At 46.0% G+C, this 16,346-nt stretch overlaps 1 protein-coding gene across 4 annotated transcripts in view; it reads left to right on the top strand.

The window, feature by feature from the left end:
• HELLS (helicase, lymphoid specific) overlaps positions 1–16,346 on the top strand; it is a 258,918-nt gene that overhangs the window by 97,864 nt on the left and 144,708 nt on the right. For all 4 annotated transcript variants that reach the window (XM_033943358.1, XM_033943360.1, XM_033943361.1 and 1 more), the window contains exons 10-11: positions 4,358–4,501; positions 13,456–13,652. In XM_033943358.1, coding sequence (XP_033799249.1) covers positions 4,358–4,501; positions 13,456–13,652 — 341 coding nt within the window. The remainder of the gene's footprint in view (positions 1–4,357; positions 4,502–13,455; positions 13,653–16,346) is intronic.

Genomic DNA, 16,346 nt, shown 5'->3' with positions numbered 1-16,346 from the left:
ACAAGAGTGTACCTAGGAAAAGGCAGCATCTTACATACTGCAGTGAGCAGTACATCAATACACCCACTGTAAAACTAAACAAGCCAGACTAGTACAGATCAATCCTGCACAGTCAATCCTAACTGAAAACCATGTCTTTCGAACACACAGAACAAAGAAAACACCTTCGCCTAGTATGAAATATGTAATCACAAACTAACCCCTCTCCCTTTTACAAAACTGTAATGTAGTTTTTAGCCATGGTGGTAACAGCTCAGACTCTCATAGAATTCTGAGCAATTACCACCATGGCTGGTGCTAAAAAAACGCTCTACAGTTTTGTAAAAGGGGGGATAAAATAGAAAAACGTAGACAAAGGTTAAATTGAACCACCAAGAAGCTGGACATACAATGCAACACCACAGAAACAGCGATGCATCTCCCCTAAAGCAAAAAAATAAATAAATAGAATTTTTTTCTACATTGTCTTCTCTGGTTTCTGCTTTCCTCATAGTCTTGTCACTCTCTTCCTTTCATCCACTGTCTACCCTCTCTCTGCCCCTTCTATATGGCATCTTCTCTCCTTGTATTCCACTTCCATCTCTCCCTTCACCCCTATTATTCTGGCATCCATCTTCTTCCCTTCCCTTCTCCAATGGTCTGGCATTTAACTCTCTCCTTTCCCTTCCCCCCACTTCCATCAGCATCTGCCCCCTTTCTTTCCCTCCAACCCAAATTCATCCAGTATCCTTCCCCCCTTATGTCTCGCTCTCCTTTCATGCACACCAATTCCATCAGCATCTGCCCCCTTTCTCTCCCTCCACCACCCTTCCATACCACCCTGACCCCCTTTTTCTCCCTCCACCACCCTTCTATGCTCCTCTCTCCCTCCAAACCAGCAAGGTCCCATGATGACTGCTTCTGATGCCTCTGTAAGATGTAAGTGACGTTGGAGGGGGTGGGCCGGCAGACGCAGGGAATTGCGGCAAGGTTCCGCAATGACTGCAGCTGCCGGTCCACCCCTTCTGACGTCACTTACGTCTTCCGGAGGCACAGTTATCGCGGGACCTTCCTGCACTTCAGTGCAGCTGCCGACTCTGTTTCGGAATAAATACGGCAGCCGCGCTGAGGTGCAGGTGCCATTTAGAGCAGCTTGGAAGGTTCTGGATCCAGCCGGCTGTGTACCCCCCTAGGGCTGGCACCCGGGGCGGTCTGCCACTGTATGAGGGAACAAAAAATAATAAAAAGAATGGATAACTTGACCGATTTAGACATATCATACAATTAAACCACAAAAATATGTCGTAAAATGTAATTCTAAACTCAAAAGACTCCAGACGAAAAGCAGACTATAGAAAGGAAACCAGAAAAGACCAAACCCATAGTACTAAGATCCAAATGCTAAAATCGGACATGTCCATTATGAAGAGACGTGTGGATCACCGCTAATTATAACGAGTGAGTCTTTAAAATATGAGACAGTAACGGATAGCCAGACCTTGTGGATGGAAGTGACAAATACTGGAGCCAAAACCAGAGCACCGTGATGAAACTTGAATGGAAATATGGATACCTATTTATACTTTTGAGTAAAATTGCGATGCGAACATGTCATAGAAAAGAATAAATAATGTGTAAACTAAAAAACAAGAACAATATATTGTAACACCGAACTCAGAATTAATGAAATAACATGCTTAAACCCCCCCCCCCCCTAAAATAGGGCATATACATACTTAAAATGATGGCTAGTTACAAACAGTATGCCTAGACTATATAGACCTAAACAGGGCAAAAGTAAACATATGGGAAATGAACAGCTGATAATACAGTGTATCTTGAAAATATAAGCCGATAGTAGCTCAAAGACAAGCCGACTGGGTAGATGAAAAGTGAAACCTGGGAGAGATCTAAATTATTGTTCAAATGAGCTTCTATTAAAACCAAAGAATAAAACCACAGCACTCGGGAAATGGACTTACCGAAGAGGTCTCTGCACTGATGAGATAAACTCGTACGCAGAATAAATGTGAACACGCGACAGTGGGGCTATGATATTTGATCCATTGAAAGAGGTGCCAAAAAAGTGTCGGTAGTGGATTGAATGCACACTGATAGGGGAGGGGCATCGGGCTGTTAAAAAAGGCTGCTTTAATAAATAAATGAAAATACTAGTGAAAATCTAAATAAAAAAACAAAACCTTGATAAAATGCCAAACCTGACTGCAAGTGGTAGTGAAAGTAGCATAAGGCACCCGTAGTACTGTTGGTGCCAGAGCTGCTTAGAATAAAGAACCGTGTTGTACATGAGGAGATAAGATGTAAAGTGCTGGCCCCTCACTGCACCACTTGATAAAACTAAGGAGCGATGTTCTAGAGCAGGGGTGCCCACACTTTTTGGGCTTGCGAGCTACTTTTAAAATGACCAAGTCAAAATGATCTACCAACAATAAAATTAAAAAACAAAAAGCACACTATACGCTGAGAAAATGTTAATTATCATTCCTATTCTGGGTTTTTTTCAAAGAGGTCAAGGCAGATGACTCTATGCATTGTCACCTCAGTAACAACCATACAAAAATAGACAAATATACCCCCTTCCTTTTTATTAAACCACAATAGCAGTTTTTAGCACAGGGAACTGCGCTAAATGCCCAACGCTGCTCTCGACGCTCATAGACTCCCTGCGCTAAAAATCACTATTGCGGTTTAGTAGTGCAAAATAGTGCAAAATATAGACAGCATATATAAATTCAGACACATTTTGATCACTAAATTTAAAATAAAATAATTTTTCCTACCTTGTCTGGTGATTTTATGAGTCTCTGGTTGCACTTTCATCTTCTGACTGTACATCCAATCTTTCTTCCCTTCTTTCAGCCTGTATGCTTCCTCTCCTCCAGACCTCATTCCCTCCCCTAACTTTTTCTTCCTCTCTCCCTGCCCTTTCTTTCTTTTTTTCTGTTTCCCTACTGTCTCCCTGCCTGCCCCCTTTCTTTCTTTCTTTCTTTCTCCCTACCCTCCACAAAGCCACTGCTGCCACCATCGGGGGAAACAGGCCCCAAAGCCACCGCCGCAACCATCGGGGGAAACAGGCCCCAAAGCCACCGCCACGGCTGCCCCAAGCTCTCTCTGCTTCCCCCGACGTCAATTCTGCCGTCGGAGAGGAAGTTCCGCCCAGCCAGGCAGCGATTGGCTGGCCCGAACTTCCTCTCCGACTGCAGCCTTAGGAGGGGTGCACAGCCGAGGCGGACCGCCCCCCCCCCCCCGCCCCTTTCTTAAAGGTGTCCCATAGCCAGAGCTGCAGCAGTCCTGGACTAACATGTGTTCTGTCTATCTTGTGCTTAACCATTTCTCTGTTATAGTAGAAGGCAACATAATGATCAACAGATCCCTCAGGATCTCTCTCCCTATGTCAAGCTATTAAGCAGGGGTGTCAGATGATCACATCTCGTTGAGACCCATTGCTCCTAGTAGCTATGAATTAGCCTAATGATGCCCAAAGGAAGGGAAATCTCTGAGACTTCTGTGAAGGACCAAGTCTGCTCAACAGCTCATTATTTTTTTAATGGCATGGCTGTTGAGAGATCTTGAGAGAAGGAACTACTTTGCAGGCACCTGAAATCCACTTGTCATATTTCATGGTATGGAAAATATATATTAAGACTTGATGTAATTAAAGATTGGGATCTCACTAGTGGCCTATTCCTACCCTCCTCCCAAAGACACTACCACCTCTCTCTCTCAGCCTCCCAGACTTACCTTAAGGATGCTTTGGTAGTCTAGCCCTGTCCTGTGTCACTCCTGAGCATGCTGGCTTTGAGTTCAAAAATGGCAGTCATAACCTATAGTGATAGTCTCGTAGTTTTCAGGCATGAGTGTTCTTTGTATGGTGGGGGAGAGACTGGGAGGTGAGTGAATGCTCTTTAGTTCACTGTGGTCAAAATTGCATTATTAATTAACATTTGTACATTGATTGCAAATGTTAAAGATGATTCGCAACAGTACTGGTAGTAAAAAGTCTTCACCCTTCACCATCCACTTGCCCAGATGCAATCTCACAATCATTCTCTCCCACATTTGCCCTCCTCTTTCCCAAATTTGCCTTCTACATCTTCCTTTCACCTTCCTCTTCACTCACCTCTCCCCTATTTATCCATCCTTACCCACCTTCCTGGCTTCCATTCCACTACCCTTCTTATTACCCCTCTTTTCTTTCTTTTCAGCTCCTCTTCCTCCACTCTGCCCAAGTACTGAATTGCTATTGAAGAGATGGTTAAAAAGATATTAAATTAGTCAAACCAAATGTTTTGTTCCCCAAAAGCAAGTCGCTTTGAACTGATTGCAATGTTATGTCAAAATGCTGTATCTTCTTTAGATCCCTATATTGCTGTACCATGGAGACCAACAAGAACGTCGGAAACTGGCTCGAAAGATTCATAAACGAGACGAGTTGTTGCAGATGCAACCTGTGGTAATCACATCTTTTGAGATAGCCATGAGAGATCGGCAAATATTACAGGTATATCAAACTTCATTACTTCCCTCTTATGTGAAAATGGATTAGTATTAAGTGTACAGAAAATAGAAGTAATGTTTATTGGGAAAAATTTTCGAACTGTAGTAGAGTTTGGTGTTATCCACAATTGATTTTTATAATACAATATTACTAGGTGTAACCAAGGCTAGGACACGAGCATTACAGATAATCCAAAATACAGCTGCATAGCTCTAGTAGCAGGGGTATCATGATATGAGCATATTACCCCTATATTAAAACAGCTACATTGACTCCCAGTTCCATTCTGCATAAAATATTAAATATTGACATCCTCCAGGTAGTATATGAAGAAATACCAAGGTATTTGACTCAAATATTACAGAAACATGCACAGACATGTATTTTACGATCTCAATCAGAGATGAAATTGAACATGGAAATTGTACATGGAAACAGTGGCTTGTTCATGAAGGTTTGCACCAGAAGATGTATGAGGAGGGACTGGAAGCTCTGAATATGTATATCCTAGAGCAGGGTATCAAACTCAGTCACATTAAGGGGCCGAAATCCAAAACACAGGCTAAGTCATGGGCCAGATCCCTCCCCATAATAGTACTAAATGTAACACCATTTTTTCCATTCATTTTTCCTATATACACACACACACAATATAATCTTGTTAACCACAAAATTAAACTATACAAAGCACACTGTATGCTTCTTAACATTCATTCCTACCAGAACACAGATTAGAGAATGACACGGTGGTTGTTACCCGCCAAAATGGGGAGAGAAAAATTAATGGTTGCTGCGGGGACGGGGACAAGGCCATTCACCGCCCTGTGGAGAGGTGAATGGTCTTGTCTCCGCAGTGAAGCCAGCACGGATCGCGCGGTCCAGCATCCCCACCCAATCACTGCATCCCACATCCTGGCATCTCCCTCCCTCCACCTGACCTTAGATGCTTGCCGAGTCAGATTTTAATTCTTCTCCCAGCCACACGCTTTCAATAAGCTGTATGTGCGCGGCTGCTTGAATTTTTGAATCTTCTCTGACGCAACCGGAAACAGGAAGGTGCATGGCTTATCAAAAGCATGTGGCTGGGAGAAGAATTAAAAGTCGGATTCGGTAGGCACCTAAGGTGAGGTGGAGGGAGGAAGATGGCAGGATACGGCGATCAGGCGGGAGGGGGCTTCTGGATCATGTGATCAGTGATTGCGCATGTTCCCTCATACTAGGAAGGAGGGAGTGGACAGTAGTTGTGGGGATGGGGCGGGCACAGTGGTCGCGGGGACAGTGGTCACGGTGACGGGGCGGTGACAGGGATGGTGGTCACGGTGATGGAGATAAAGTTTTTCCCCGTGTCATTCTCTAACACAGATAACCCCTATGCAAATACGGTACCAAAAACTAAAAGTACTAATATATACAAAGGAAACCCTAAGTTTCCCTTCCTATCTTGTACTGGCTTTTTTGTTTCCAAGGCTTATCAGAATTCTTTTTCAGTCTTTACGGAGTCAATTTTTATCAGGAGGTTTTTCTCCCCAGTAATCCACTGTCATACTAATTCTTTACTCCATGTTATTGGCTTTCCTTCCTTTCTAGGATGCGTGTTTCCTTCTTGTCATCTAAGGCTATTCTTTTTGATGGGAACCATCAAAATTCCCTTTCCATTTCAAATTTTGTCTACCCTAAGACACGACTGGTTTCACCTGGGTTTTTTTTTTTTGTTTTTTTTGGCCTGCTGGTCCATATATGTGCATTTACCAGTTTTTCTTTCTTATTTTATTCCTGAATTGTTTTTGGCATCTCCATCGCATATACTTAGATTCTCCTGTCACTGTGAGGTCATTTATTATTTTCCAACCTCCATGTCTATAGTTTTTCTGAGTTTCCCTTTTACCTGTAGTAGAGGATGAGGTTCTTCTGCTGACTTTCTTTATGCTCCTTTCCTTGCCTTTGTGCTCTCGTATCAGGCATTAGGTCTAGTGTTTTAAAAACATAAGAATAGCCTTACTGGGTCAGACCAAAGGTGGGATAAACCTGTTAAATCCTCCAAACAGTCCCCATCTGGAGTGCAGGGGTCAGCTTCCGCCACGGAGGATGAGTTTTTCCCGGATTTTGTTGATATGTTTTATTAGGCATAATTGGGGGGGGGGGGGGGTGTGAAGTCTCTGCCTGACTCCTTTCTGCCAGCCTCTGTGCCAGGCACAGGGACCCCTGCAACTAGTGGGTGCTGGCAGGTTCGCAGGTAGTTCCCGTGGTTGCGCCAGATTCATTTTCCATACCTCTGCTTTCATAGGAGGGCGCTGCAGCAGCTGCAGATGTGGCGGTTCTCCAGAATTTGGGGAGGATCCCACTTTGCTCAGATTTTTCAAGCATGCGCTTATTGTGGATTTGATCTCTGAATCTCCATAGGCATTAAAGCTGCAGTCTGAGCTGTCTGTCACTGCAGCATGGTCCCTCATGAGTAACCGGAGGCCACAATCAGCCTCTTTTCCTGATCATCCTGACCTCATTTGGATTCTTACGAACATCGAAAAGACTCTTGAGGGTCCCTTGCGCTGTGCTTGCACCATGGTGTGGCTTTATTCCCTGGCGGATGCCTTTAACAAGCATTTTGCTTCCCCGAAGATGAATTCCTTAGTGGCACAAGTCACCAAGGGCACTTCCTTCTGCAGTGTGGATTTTGTCCTTAAGCATCTGTCTGATTTAGTGACCGCTGGTCTTCAGGGGGTGTTGACCTCTTCTTTGTGGCTTGGGCATGCCATTGCAAGCTTCGCCATGATCCTGACACCATGGTGCTTCTTCATGACTTGGATTTTATAATCTTGGAAGTGGATTATAAGGCTGATGCCGTATAGGACATTTTGAAAGTCTTTGCAAAGCTTTTCACCTATTCCGTTTTGGTTTGGAGGATGCTCTGGATCCGGCATTGGTCTAGCGATTCTTTTAAAGCGACCTTGAGCCGGTTGCTCTTTAAGGGACAGCTGATGTTCAGCCAGGATCTGGATGACCTTATGATTAGTGTGCAGGATCGCAGGCCCAAGTCACTGCCTGTGAATAGATACCACCCTTCCAGGGTTTCAGGGTGTCCTAATTTTGTCCCTTCAGGTGTTCTTGTCTGTTGTCATCCATGGGACAAAGATCCTCTTTGTTTGCCAGACCATGGTTTGGCGGGTCTCGACATTAGCTGTCCATAGGGCATCGTCCACCGGCTTCTGCAAAGAAACAATTTTAATGTCAGGCCGGTGTCTCCTCCCCCGCGCATCAGGAGGTGGTTGTCAGCCTTTCTGGTGGAATGGCAGGCCATTACCTCCAACCGCTGGTTCCTAGAGGCTTTCAGGGATGCTACAAACTGGAGTTTCTCTGTCTTCTGACCAAGTATTTTTTGGATTTATCTGCGGGCCTCCCTAAGAAAGTGGTTCAGGTGCAGGCCACAATCCACAGACTTCTGAATATTGCAGCCATAGAAACCCGTACAAGAACGAGACTTGGGCTCTGGGAGATACTCGATAAACTTCATCATTCAAAGAAAGGATCCGATGTTTGGAGACCAATTCTGGACCTCAAGGCGGTCAAAGTGCTGAAAGTGCCTCACTTCCACATGGAAACGGTGTGCTCAGTGATGGCATCAGTGGAGCTGGGGATTCCGAGTCTCCCTGGATCTGACAGAAGCATATCTCCACATTCCCATTTTCCCGGACCACCGGAAGTATCTGCAGTTCCACGTCTTGGGGCAACATTTCTGGTTTTCAGCGATGCCCTGTGGATTGGCAACAGCACCCAGGACCTTCAGCAAAGTGAAGGTGGTGGTGGCGGCGGCCCATCTTCACAACCTGTGTCTCCTAGTTCATCTGTATCTGGACGACTGGTTGATCAGAGCTCCCTTGCTGTCTGAGGGGCGGCAGGCTGTTCAAGTGGTACAGTTGCTGAAACGCTTAGACTGGAAGAGTCACCTCGAGCCGACGCAGGATTTAGAATACCTGGGAGTTCGATTTCACACGGGACCAAAGTGTCCCTGCCTGTGTCCCGTCAGGAGAAGCTTTGACAGGTTGTCAGGGACCTTCTGGCTTTTGGCTTCTCTGGTCCTTAAGGCATGGCAGGCCTCTAGGTTCTGAGGACGATGTTGGCAGCGATCAATATGGTCCCTTGGGCCAGAGCCAGTCTATGTCCACTGCAGAATGCTCTGCTTTCACGCTGGAATCCCCAGTGGGACCTGTTACATGCAACCCTGCCCTGGGCAACTGTGGCGCCGAACAGTCTTGCATGGTGGTTACGACCCCTCTTCCTTTCTAGAGGCCTTCCCCTCCAGATCTCGGATTGGGTGATTTGTATCTACGGATGCGAGTCTCAAAGCCTGGGGAGCAGTGTGTATGACCATCCCTGTTCAGGGCCAGTGGGCACCCTCAGAATGCAAGTGGTTGATCAATTGCCTAGAGCTTCGGGCGATTCGGCTGGCTCTTCTGCACTTCGAGGGTCATCTCCATCATTGAGCCGTCCATGTCTTCTCGGACAATTCCACGGCAGGGGTTCACGAGGAGTCCCTCCCTGAGTGTGGAGGCTCAGCTTCTCTTCTGGTGGGTGGAGAGACACCTTGTGGTGCTGTTAGCGGCTCACATGGCAGGATTGGATAAAGTTCAAGCAGATTTTCTCAGTCATCAAGATGATGGACCCCGGAGAGTGGTCTCTTCTTAAAGAGTGTTTGATTGCATAGTGGATCAGTGTGGGCTCATTCTACCAGAGGTGTTTTGTCCTCTTGGTCAGAGTCGTCAGATGTTTCTCTAGATGAGATTTGCAGAGCTGTTACTTGGTCCTCTTTGCATACATTAACCAAGTTTTACAGGATCGATGTGGCCAAGCAAGATGCTGCTTTCGGTGCCTCTATTTTGGCAACGGGCTCATCAGATTTTTGGGGAACTGCTCTATTACGTCCCACTGGCCCAGAATAAAGTGGGATTGTACAAGAATGAAAGATTAGGTTCTTACCTTTGCTAATCTTCTTTCTTGTAAATCCACTTTATTCCAGGAACCTGCCTTATACCTTGCTGATTCGCCGATTGCCTGCCTTTACATATACTGGTAAGCTGGATTTCTGTTTTCAGACCAGCCTTTATAAGAGTGTCATCAGAATGGGTTTAGCACTTAGTTTGGGGGGGGTCCTGGTTCAGGCTGACAGTGCTGGCTGTGTCTTCTTATAGCACTATTTTGTCATTCAGGTTTCTAATGTTTCATAACTTGTTCTCTTCTTTTTCATTGTTTTGCATATATTGATATGAGCAGAATTCACTTAGTTGCTGGGAAGTTTCCCTGTTCCTCCCTCATTATCCTCTACAGATGTTCCTAGCTGCTTTAAGACTGACTGAGGTTACAAAGACAGTGATGAGGTAAGAGGGGGAGGGGTTTAAGTCTCTGAAGTTTGAGGCTTACTACAAAGTCCTAGCTGGTAGATGAAAATAACCCACTGGTCCTGGAATAAAGTGTGGATTTACAAGAAAGAAGATTAGCAAAGGTAAGAACCTAATCTTTCGATCTCCCCCTGGTCAAGTCCAGCAGTACAGCATAAATTTCTGCTTATAGCCCCTGAGAGTATGTATATATTTGAATAAATTTCTGCTTGTTGTGGTAGATACTATCTTGCATGAATATGTCAAACATGAGAGAAATATCGTCTAGCACAGGGGTGGGCAACTCAGGTTCTCGAGGGCTGGAATCCAGTTGGGTTTTCAGGATTTCCCCAATGAATATGCATGAGATTACATTACATTAGGGACTTCTATTCCGCCTATACCTTGCAGTTCAAGGCGGATTACAAAAGAGCTAACTGGACATTTCCAGTGAAGTTACAACAGTTTTGGGGTTTTTTTTTTTTTTGGTTACAAGGGAAGAGAGATACCTGAATTAATTCTGGAAGAACTTGCAAGTTGGATATTAAATTGACTGTACGTTACTGTGTGATATAACAAATAGATTACAGTTAGAGTACAAATAAGATTACGTTACATTTCAGGGATCTGAATACTTGGTTGGTGTTTTGGAGAGGAAGAGATTATTTAAGTGGAGGTTTTGGGGGAGAATTTATCTAGGAGGAGGGGGAAGGGTTGGGTTAAGATATCTGGATAAATTTTTCGAAAAGTAGGGTTTTGATTTCTTTTCGAAAAGTTTTGAAGTCGCCCGTTGCCGTCAACAGGTTGGAGATGGAGTGGTTAAGTTTTGCTGCTTGCGTCGCCAGAAGGTTATCAAACATCTTTTTGCGCTGAGTGCCCTTGAGTGGAGGAAAGGCAAAAGGGTTCGGAGTTCTTCTTTGTCTTGAGGTGAGGATCTGGTTTAGGCGGTTGTTTGGATAGGAGGGGGCGGAGCCGTTTAATGCTTTGAATAATAGACAGTAGAATTTGAATTGAATTCGTGCTTGCATAGGTAGCCAGTGAGAATCTAGGAAGGCAGTTGTAATATGATCATATTTTCTCAGGGAGTAGATCAGTCTGAGGGCAGTGTTTTGTGTAGTCTGAAGTTGTTTTATCATGTTGGCAGGACAAGGTAGATAGATGGAATTGCAATAGTCCAGTAGACCTAAGACTAGGGATTGGACAATTAGCCTGAATTGGGCTGGGTCGAAGAATTTTTTTATTTTACGTAGATTTCTCATAATTAAAGCTTTCTGGGATGTTTTATTGATTTGGGACTGCATTGTGCAGCATCTGTCTATCGTTACTCCTAGGAGTTTGAGTTCGGGCTGTATTGGTTATTTGGTGTTTTTAATTTTCAGTTCTGTAATGGTGGGAGTTTTGGCCTTTTCGAGTAGAAGTAATTTTGTTTTATCTGAGTTTAGTTTCAGTTTGGGTCTACCATCCATTTTTCCACTGCATCTAGGGTTATTTCCAGTTTTGCTGTAGTGGTGGGCTCTGATGGGTCGAAGGGGAGGAGTATGGTGATGTCGTCTGCGTAGCTGAAGGATGTAACATTTAAGATCTATTTGTATGCACTGCTTTCAATGCATATTCATTGGGGACATCCTGAAAACCTGACTGGATTCTGGCCCTCGAGGACTGGAGTTGCCCACCCCTGGTCTAGCACATTATACCATAATGAAGTAGCTTAGAATGGTAGATGGTGTGAGGTAGAAGTTTTCTAAATAAATAAATAAATAATGAAAATTGTATCTGGTCTGGCTTAATTGTTCCTTCACTTTTTAATTGTTCCTTCAACAGTCGGGTGTGAAATTCAAGATGATTAAAAAAACCTTAGTTAAGAAGTACAGAATTTATAGCATCTACTATAATAAAATGCTAAGCGCGCATGCGCACTCATACCGCCGTGTTCCCCGATCCCTGATCTGTAGTTCTGTGGTTGGCAGAGTACACATGCGTGCTTAGTTTTCCAGTGACCGCATTTCCTCCATCGGAGCCTTAGGGAAGGGGGGAGGCAAAAAACTGGACAGCAGAGACACTACCCCCTCTTTATTTACACGGCCGAAGTTCAAAGCCGCCGCGGCAACTCCTTTTTGCTCTGCCGCGTCCCTGATGATGTTATCAGGGACGTGCCAGAGTACATCAGGGCTGTAGAAGGCCCCGAAGCAGCGTGTGTAGAGTGCTGCGGACACTTCCGGAGTCGGCAGGTTTGTCGGGACTGCGGGAAGGGAAGGGGAGGGATGGCAAGGGACTAAGGGAGCAGGCCAGACCGTGGGAAGGGAAAGGGGGGTTAGAGGAAAACGCTGCTGCTGCACAGGGAAGTGGTGTGGGCGGAGGGAAATGGAGGGGGAGGGAATGATGCTGCGGCTGCTGTACAAGGAAGTGGGGAGGAGGGAAATGCTGTTGCTGCACAGTGAAGTGTGGGTGGAGGGAAATGGAGGGGGAGGGAATGATGCTGCGGCTGCTGTACAGGGAAGTGGGGGGAGGGAAATGCTGTTGCTGCTGTACAGGGAAGTGGGGTGGGGGAGGGAAATGCTGCAGCTGCTGCACAAGCAAATGTGGGGGGATCGAAATGCTGCTGCTGCACAGGGAAGTGGGGTGGGGGGAAATGCTGCACAGGGAAATGGAGGGGGGAGGGAAATGCTGCACAGGGAAATGGAGGGGGGAGAGAAATGCTGCTGCATAGGGGGCAGGGAGAGAGACAGATAGAAAGAAAGACAGACAGCAGGAAGGAGGGAGACAGAAAGAAATGAAGAAAGACACGGGCAGGGAGACACACAGAAAGACAGACAGGCAAAGGGGGCCACAGCTGCTGTACAGGGAAGGGGGGGAGGGAAATGGAGGGCAAGGGAATGCTGCTGCAGCTGCTGTACAGGGAAGTGGGGGGAGGGAAATGCTGTTTCTGCTGCACAGAAAAATGGAGGAGGAGGGAATGCAGCTGCTGCACAGGGAAGTGTGGGGGGATCGAAATGATGCTGCTGCACAAGGAAGTGGGGTGGGGGAAATGCTGCACAGGGAAATGGAGGGGGGAGAGAAATTATGCTGCATAGGGGGCAGGGAGAGAGACAGATAGAAAGAAAGACAGACAGCAGGAGGGAGGGAGACAAATAAATGAAGAAAGATACGGGCAGGGAGACACACAGAAAGACAGACAGACAAAGGGGGCCAGGGAGAGAGACAGACAGAAAGAAAGACAGCGGGAGGAAGAGAGACAGAAATAAAGAAAGACAGAAAGACATATATTCTAGCACCCGTTAATGTAACGGACTTAAATACTAATTAGGAAATAAAAATATAGATTAACTCCTACTACTCCTCTGTAGCCATTTGTCTCAGCTGATCTCCTGCAAAATGATTAATTGATTCAAAGTTAAGATGTTTCTAGTAAAAGCAATTTTAACCTCTCAATAAGCTGTATCAATTAGAGCTCTATTGTAGAGAAGAACTTTACAACCTAGTTCTTCAGAGTTAGATTTGTAACTACTATTGCCTGCTTTCTGATTTAGTATGTTTGCATCCAAAAGAAAAGAGGTAATTATAACTTGACATATGACCTTTCTCTTATAGAATTTTCACTGGAAGTATCTGATATTGGATGAAGGTCATAGGATTAAAAATATGAATTGTCGCCTAGTCCGTGAACTAAAGCAGTTTAATTCTGACAACAAACTTCTGCTAACTGGAACTCCCCTGCAAAATAATCTAGCAGAATTGTGGTCACTACTTAATTTTCTTTTGCCAGATGTATTTGATGATTTGAAAAGGTAAGTATTCCATGTCAAAGATTTTGTCCCAACAGTAAAATGGCCTTAGTGTGTGGGAACAATACATGTAAAAAGTGGGCTAAAGCCAGTTTACTGATGTTTGGTAAAAGGTTCCTAGGTTTAATCTGTGAAATTCTTGGATGTCGTCATTGACTATAATCTGTTTTATCCCAGGACAAGCAGGCAGCATATTCTTGACTGATGGGTGACGGCACCGACGGAGCCCCGGTACGGACAATTTTAGAGTGATTGCACTCTAAGAACTTGGAAAGTTCTAGCAGGCCGCACGCGCGAGTGCCTTCCCGGCCGATGGAAGCGCGCAGCCCCCAGTTTCTTAGTTTCCGCGGAGCTAAGAAGACGCGTTCTTTTCAACGGCTGTTGAAAAGCTCTTTTTTCGCCTTCCCGCTCGCGTAATTTTGCTATCGGAATAGTTTTTTCCTTCTGTTCTTTTTATTTTCTTCAATTAGTGAAAAAAAAAAAAACTTTCTTATTTTTTTCGTTCGGGTTCGCCCCGGCGGGGCCTATTGCCACCATCAAAGCCTCGGCTTTCGATTTGGCAGAGGCCGTTTTTACGTTCATGCCCCCTCAGCCAGGGTTCAAAAAGTGCCAACGGTGTGCACGGCCCATTTCTTTGACCGACCCGCACAACTGGTGCTTACAGTGCTTGGGTCCGGATCATAGGGCTTCCACCTGCACCCGTTGTGCCACCTTGAAAAAGAGAATGTTGAAAAACCATCAAATTCAACAGAAATTACTTTTCAGTGCCGAGATGGCTGACTCTGCGGCATCGACACCGGCATCAGCTCCTTCACAATCGGCACCCACTTCTTCAACGCTGCATGACACCGCGCCGGCGTCGCATCAGTCAGGTAAGCCGGCTAAGAAGCCTTCCCCGCTCGAGCGCCCTCCGGTCGCTGTGGCAGCGAGTCCAGTCATGCCGACCACGAGGCGCCCACGCAAACTCTCCGCCCCCATAGAGGTGAGTGCATCGTCATCGGCCTCCTCATCCTCTGGGCGTCGAGCGGCACCACAGGTACCGCAGAAAAAGAAAGCGGTACCGGTGTCTTCACCGGACGAGCGAATTGCAGCCGTCCTCCAGGTGCAGCTTAAAGAGCAGTTGCAGCAGCTCCTCCCTGCTCTCTTGGCACCGAACCTTCCAATCCCGGTCCGGTCTGAGCCACTGGTACCGACAGTGGGGCAACCCCTATTGTCCTCTTCCACTTTATCGGTACCGGTCCATTCAGCTTCCTCGACTTCCATGCCAGTACTGGCACCGGAACCGAGAGCTCTTCATCAGGCTGTCCAAACTTCGGCACCATTACAGCCTCTCACTTCTCCCAGTACCGCTTCTTTGAGGTCAGGTAAGTCGATATGTAAATCTCGACACCTTGAGCCCTCGACACCGGATTCCCGGGATCGAAGTTTTCAAATCAGGGATCCTGATCTGTGGGGCGATTCTGAAGAGCCACTACTCTCCGAAGGTGAATGTTCATCTGGTGAGGAGGATCCTTCTGTTCAAGATCCATCCTCTAAACCTGACAATGCCTCCTTCACGACTTTTCTGAAGGAGATGTGTGAGTCTCTGTCCATTCCCTTGGAGGCTGAGTCCAAGAAATCCAAAGTGTTCCTTGATGCTTTGGACTTCGACCAGCCTCCAAGGGAATTTTTGAAGTTGCCCCTCCATGATATTTTAAGGGAGACTTTCTATAAAAATCTAGAAACTCCCTTGACTATTCCAGGGGCTCCTCGTAAATTAGACTCCTTAAACAAAGTCATCCCCATACCTGGCTTTGACAAACCCCAGCTTCCGCATGAGTCTTTATTGGTGGAATCTACTCTCAAAAAGTCTGCGGGAGCTAGTGTGTATGCCTCAGTCCCTCCTGGCAGAGAAGGGAAGGCCATGGACAAATTTGGTAAGAGGTTATACCAAAATGCTATGTTGGCTAATCGATCTGGTAATTATGCCTTTCATTTCTCTTTTTATTTGAAGCACCTCATTCAAAATCTGGCTTCGTATGAGAAATACCTACCTGACCGCAAGAGATCTGCTTTTCGCCATTGTTCTTCCTCCCTTCTCCAGCTTCGGAACATGGTACATTCTATATATGACACATTTGAACTTACCTCACGAGCCACGGCCATGTCTGTTGCCATGCGTCGTCTGGCTTGGCTGAGAGTGTCAGAACTTGATGTCAACCATCAAGATCGCCTGGCTAATGCCCCGTGCCTCGGAGATGAGCTCTTTGGTGACTCTTTGGACTCCACCACGCAAAAGTTGTCAGCACATGAGACTCGCTGGGACACTCTTCTAAAAACCAAGAAGAAGACTCCACCTGTCCGGCCTTTTCGCCAGCAATCAGCCTATCAACGCAGTTATGTGGCTAGACCCTTACCACAGGTTTCTCAACAGCCTCGACGTCCACGTCAGCAGCAACGGTAGCCTCCCCGGACGCAACAACAGCAACAGGTGAAACCTCCTCCACAGCAGAAGTCCACACAACCCTTTTGACTTCATTCTCCAGGGCATAGCCAGTATTCTACCATCCGCCCATCTGCCTCAACCCATAGGAGGACGTCTTTCTCTTTACATCAGCCATTGGGAGATCATCACCTCGGACCAGTGGGTCCTCAACATCATCCGCCACGGCTATTCTCTCAACTTTCAGACTCTTCCTGCCCAAAGTCTGCCAAGAG

This window comes from Geotrypetes seraphini, chromosome 4, assembly GCF_902459505.1.
Source record: "Geotrypetes seraphini chromosome 4, aGeoSer1.1, whole genome shotgun sequence".
NCBI lineage: Eukaryota > Metazoa > Chordata > Amphibia > Gymnophiona > Dermophiidae > Geotrypetes > Geotrypetes seraphini.
Note: the sequence above shows the minus strand (reverse complement) of the source record. Positions and strands in the feature narration are given on the sequence as shown.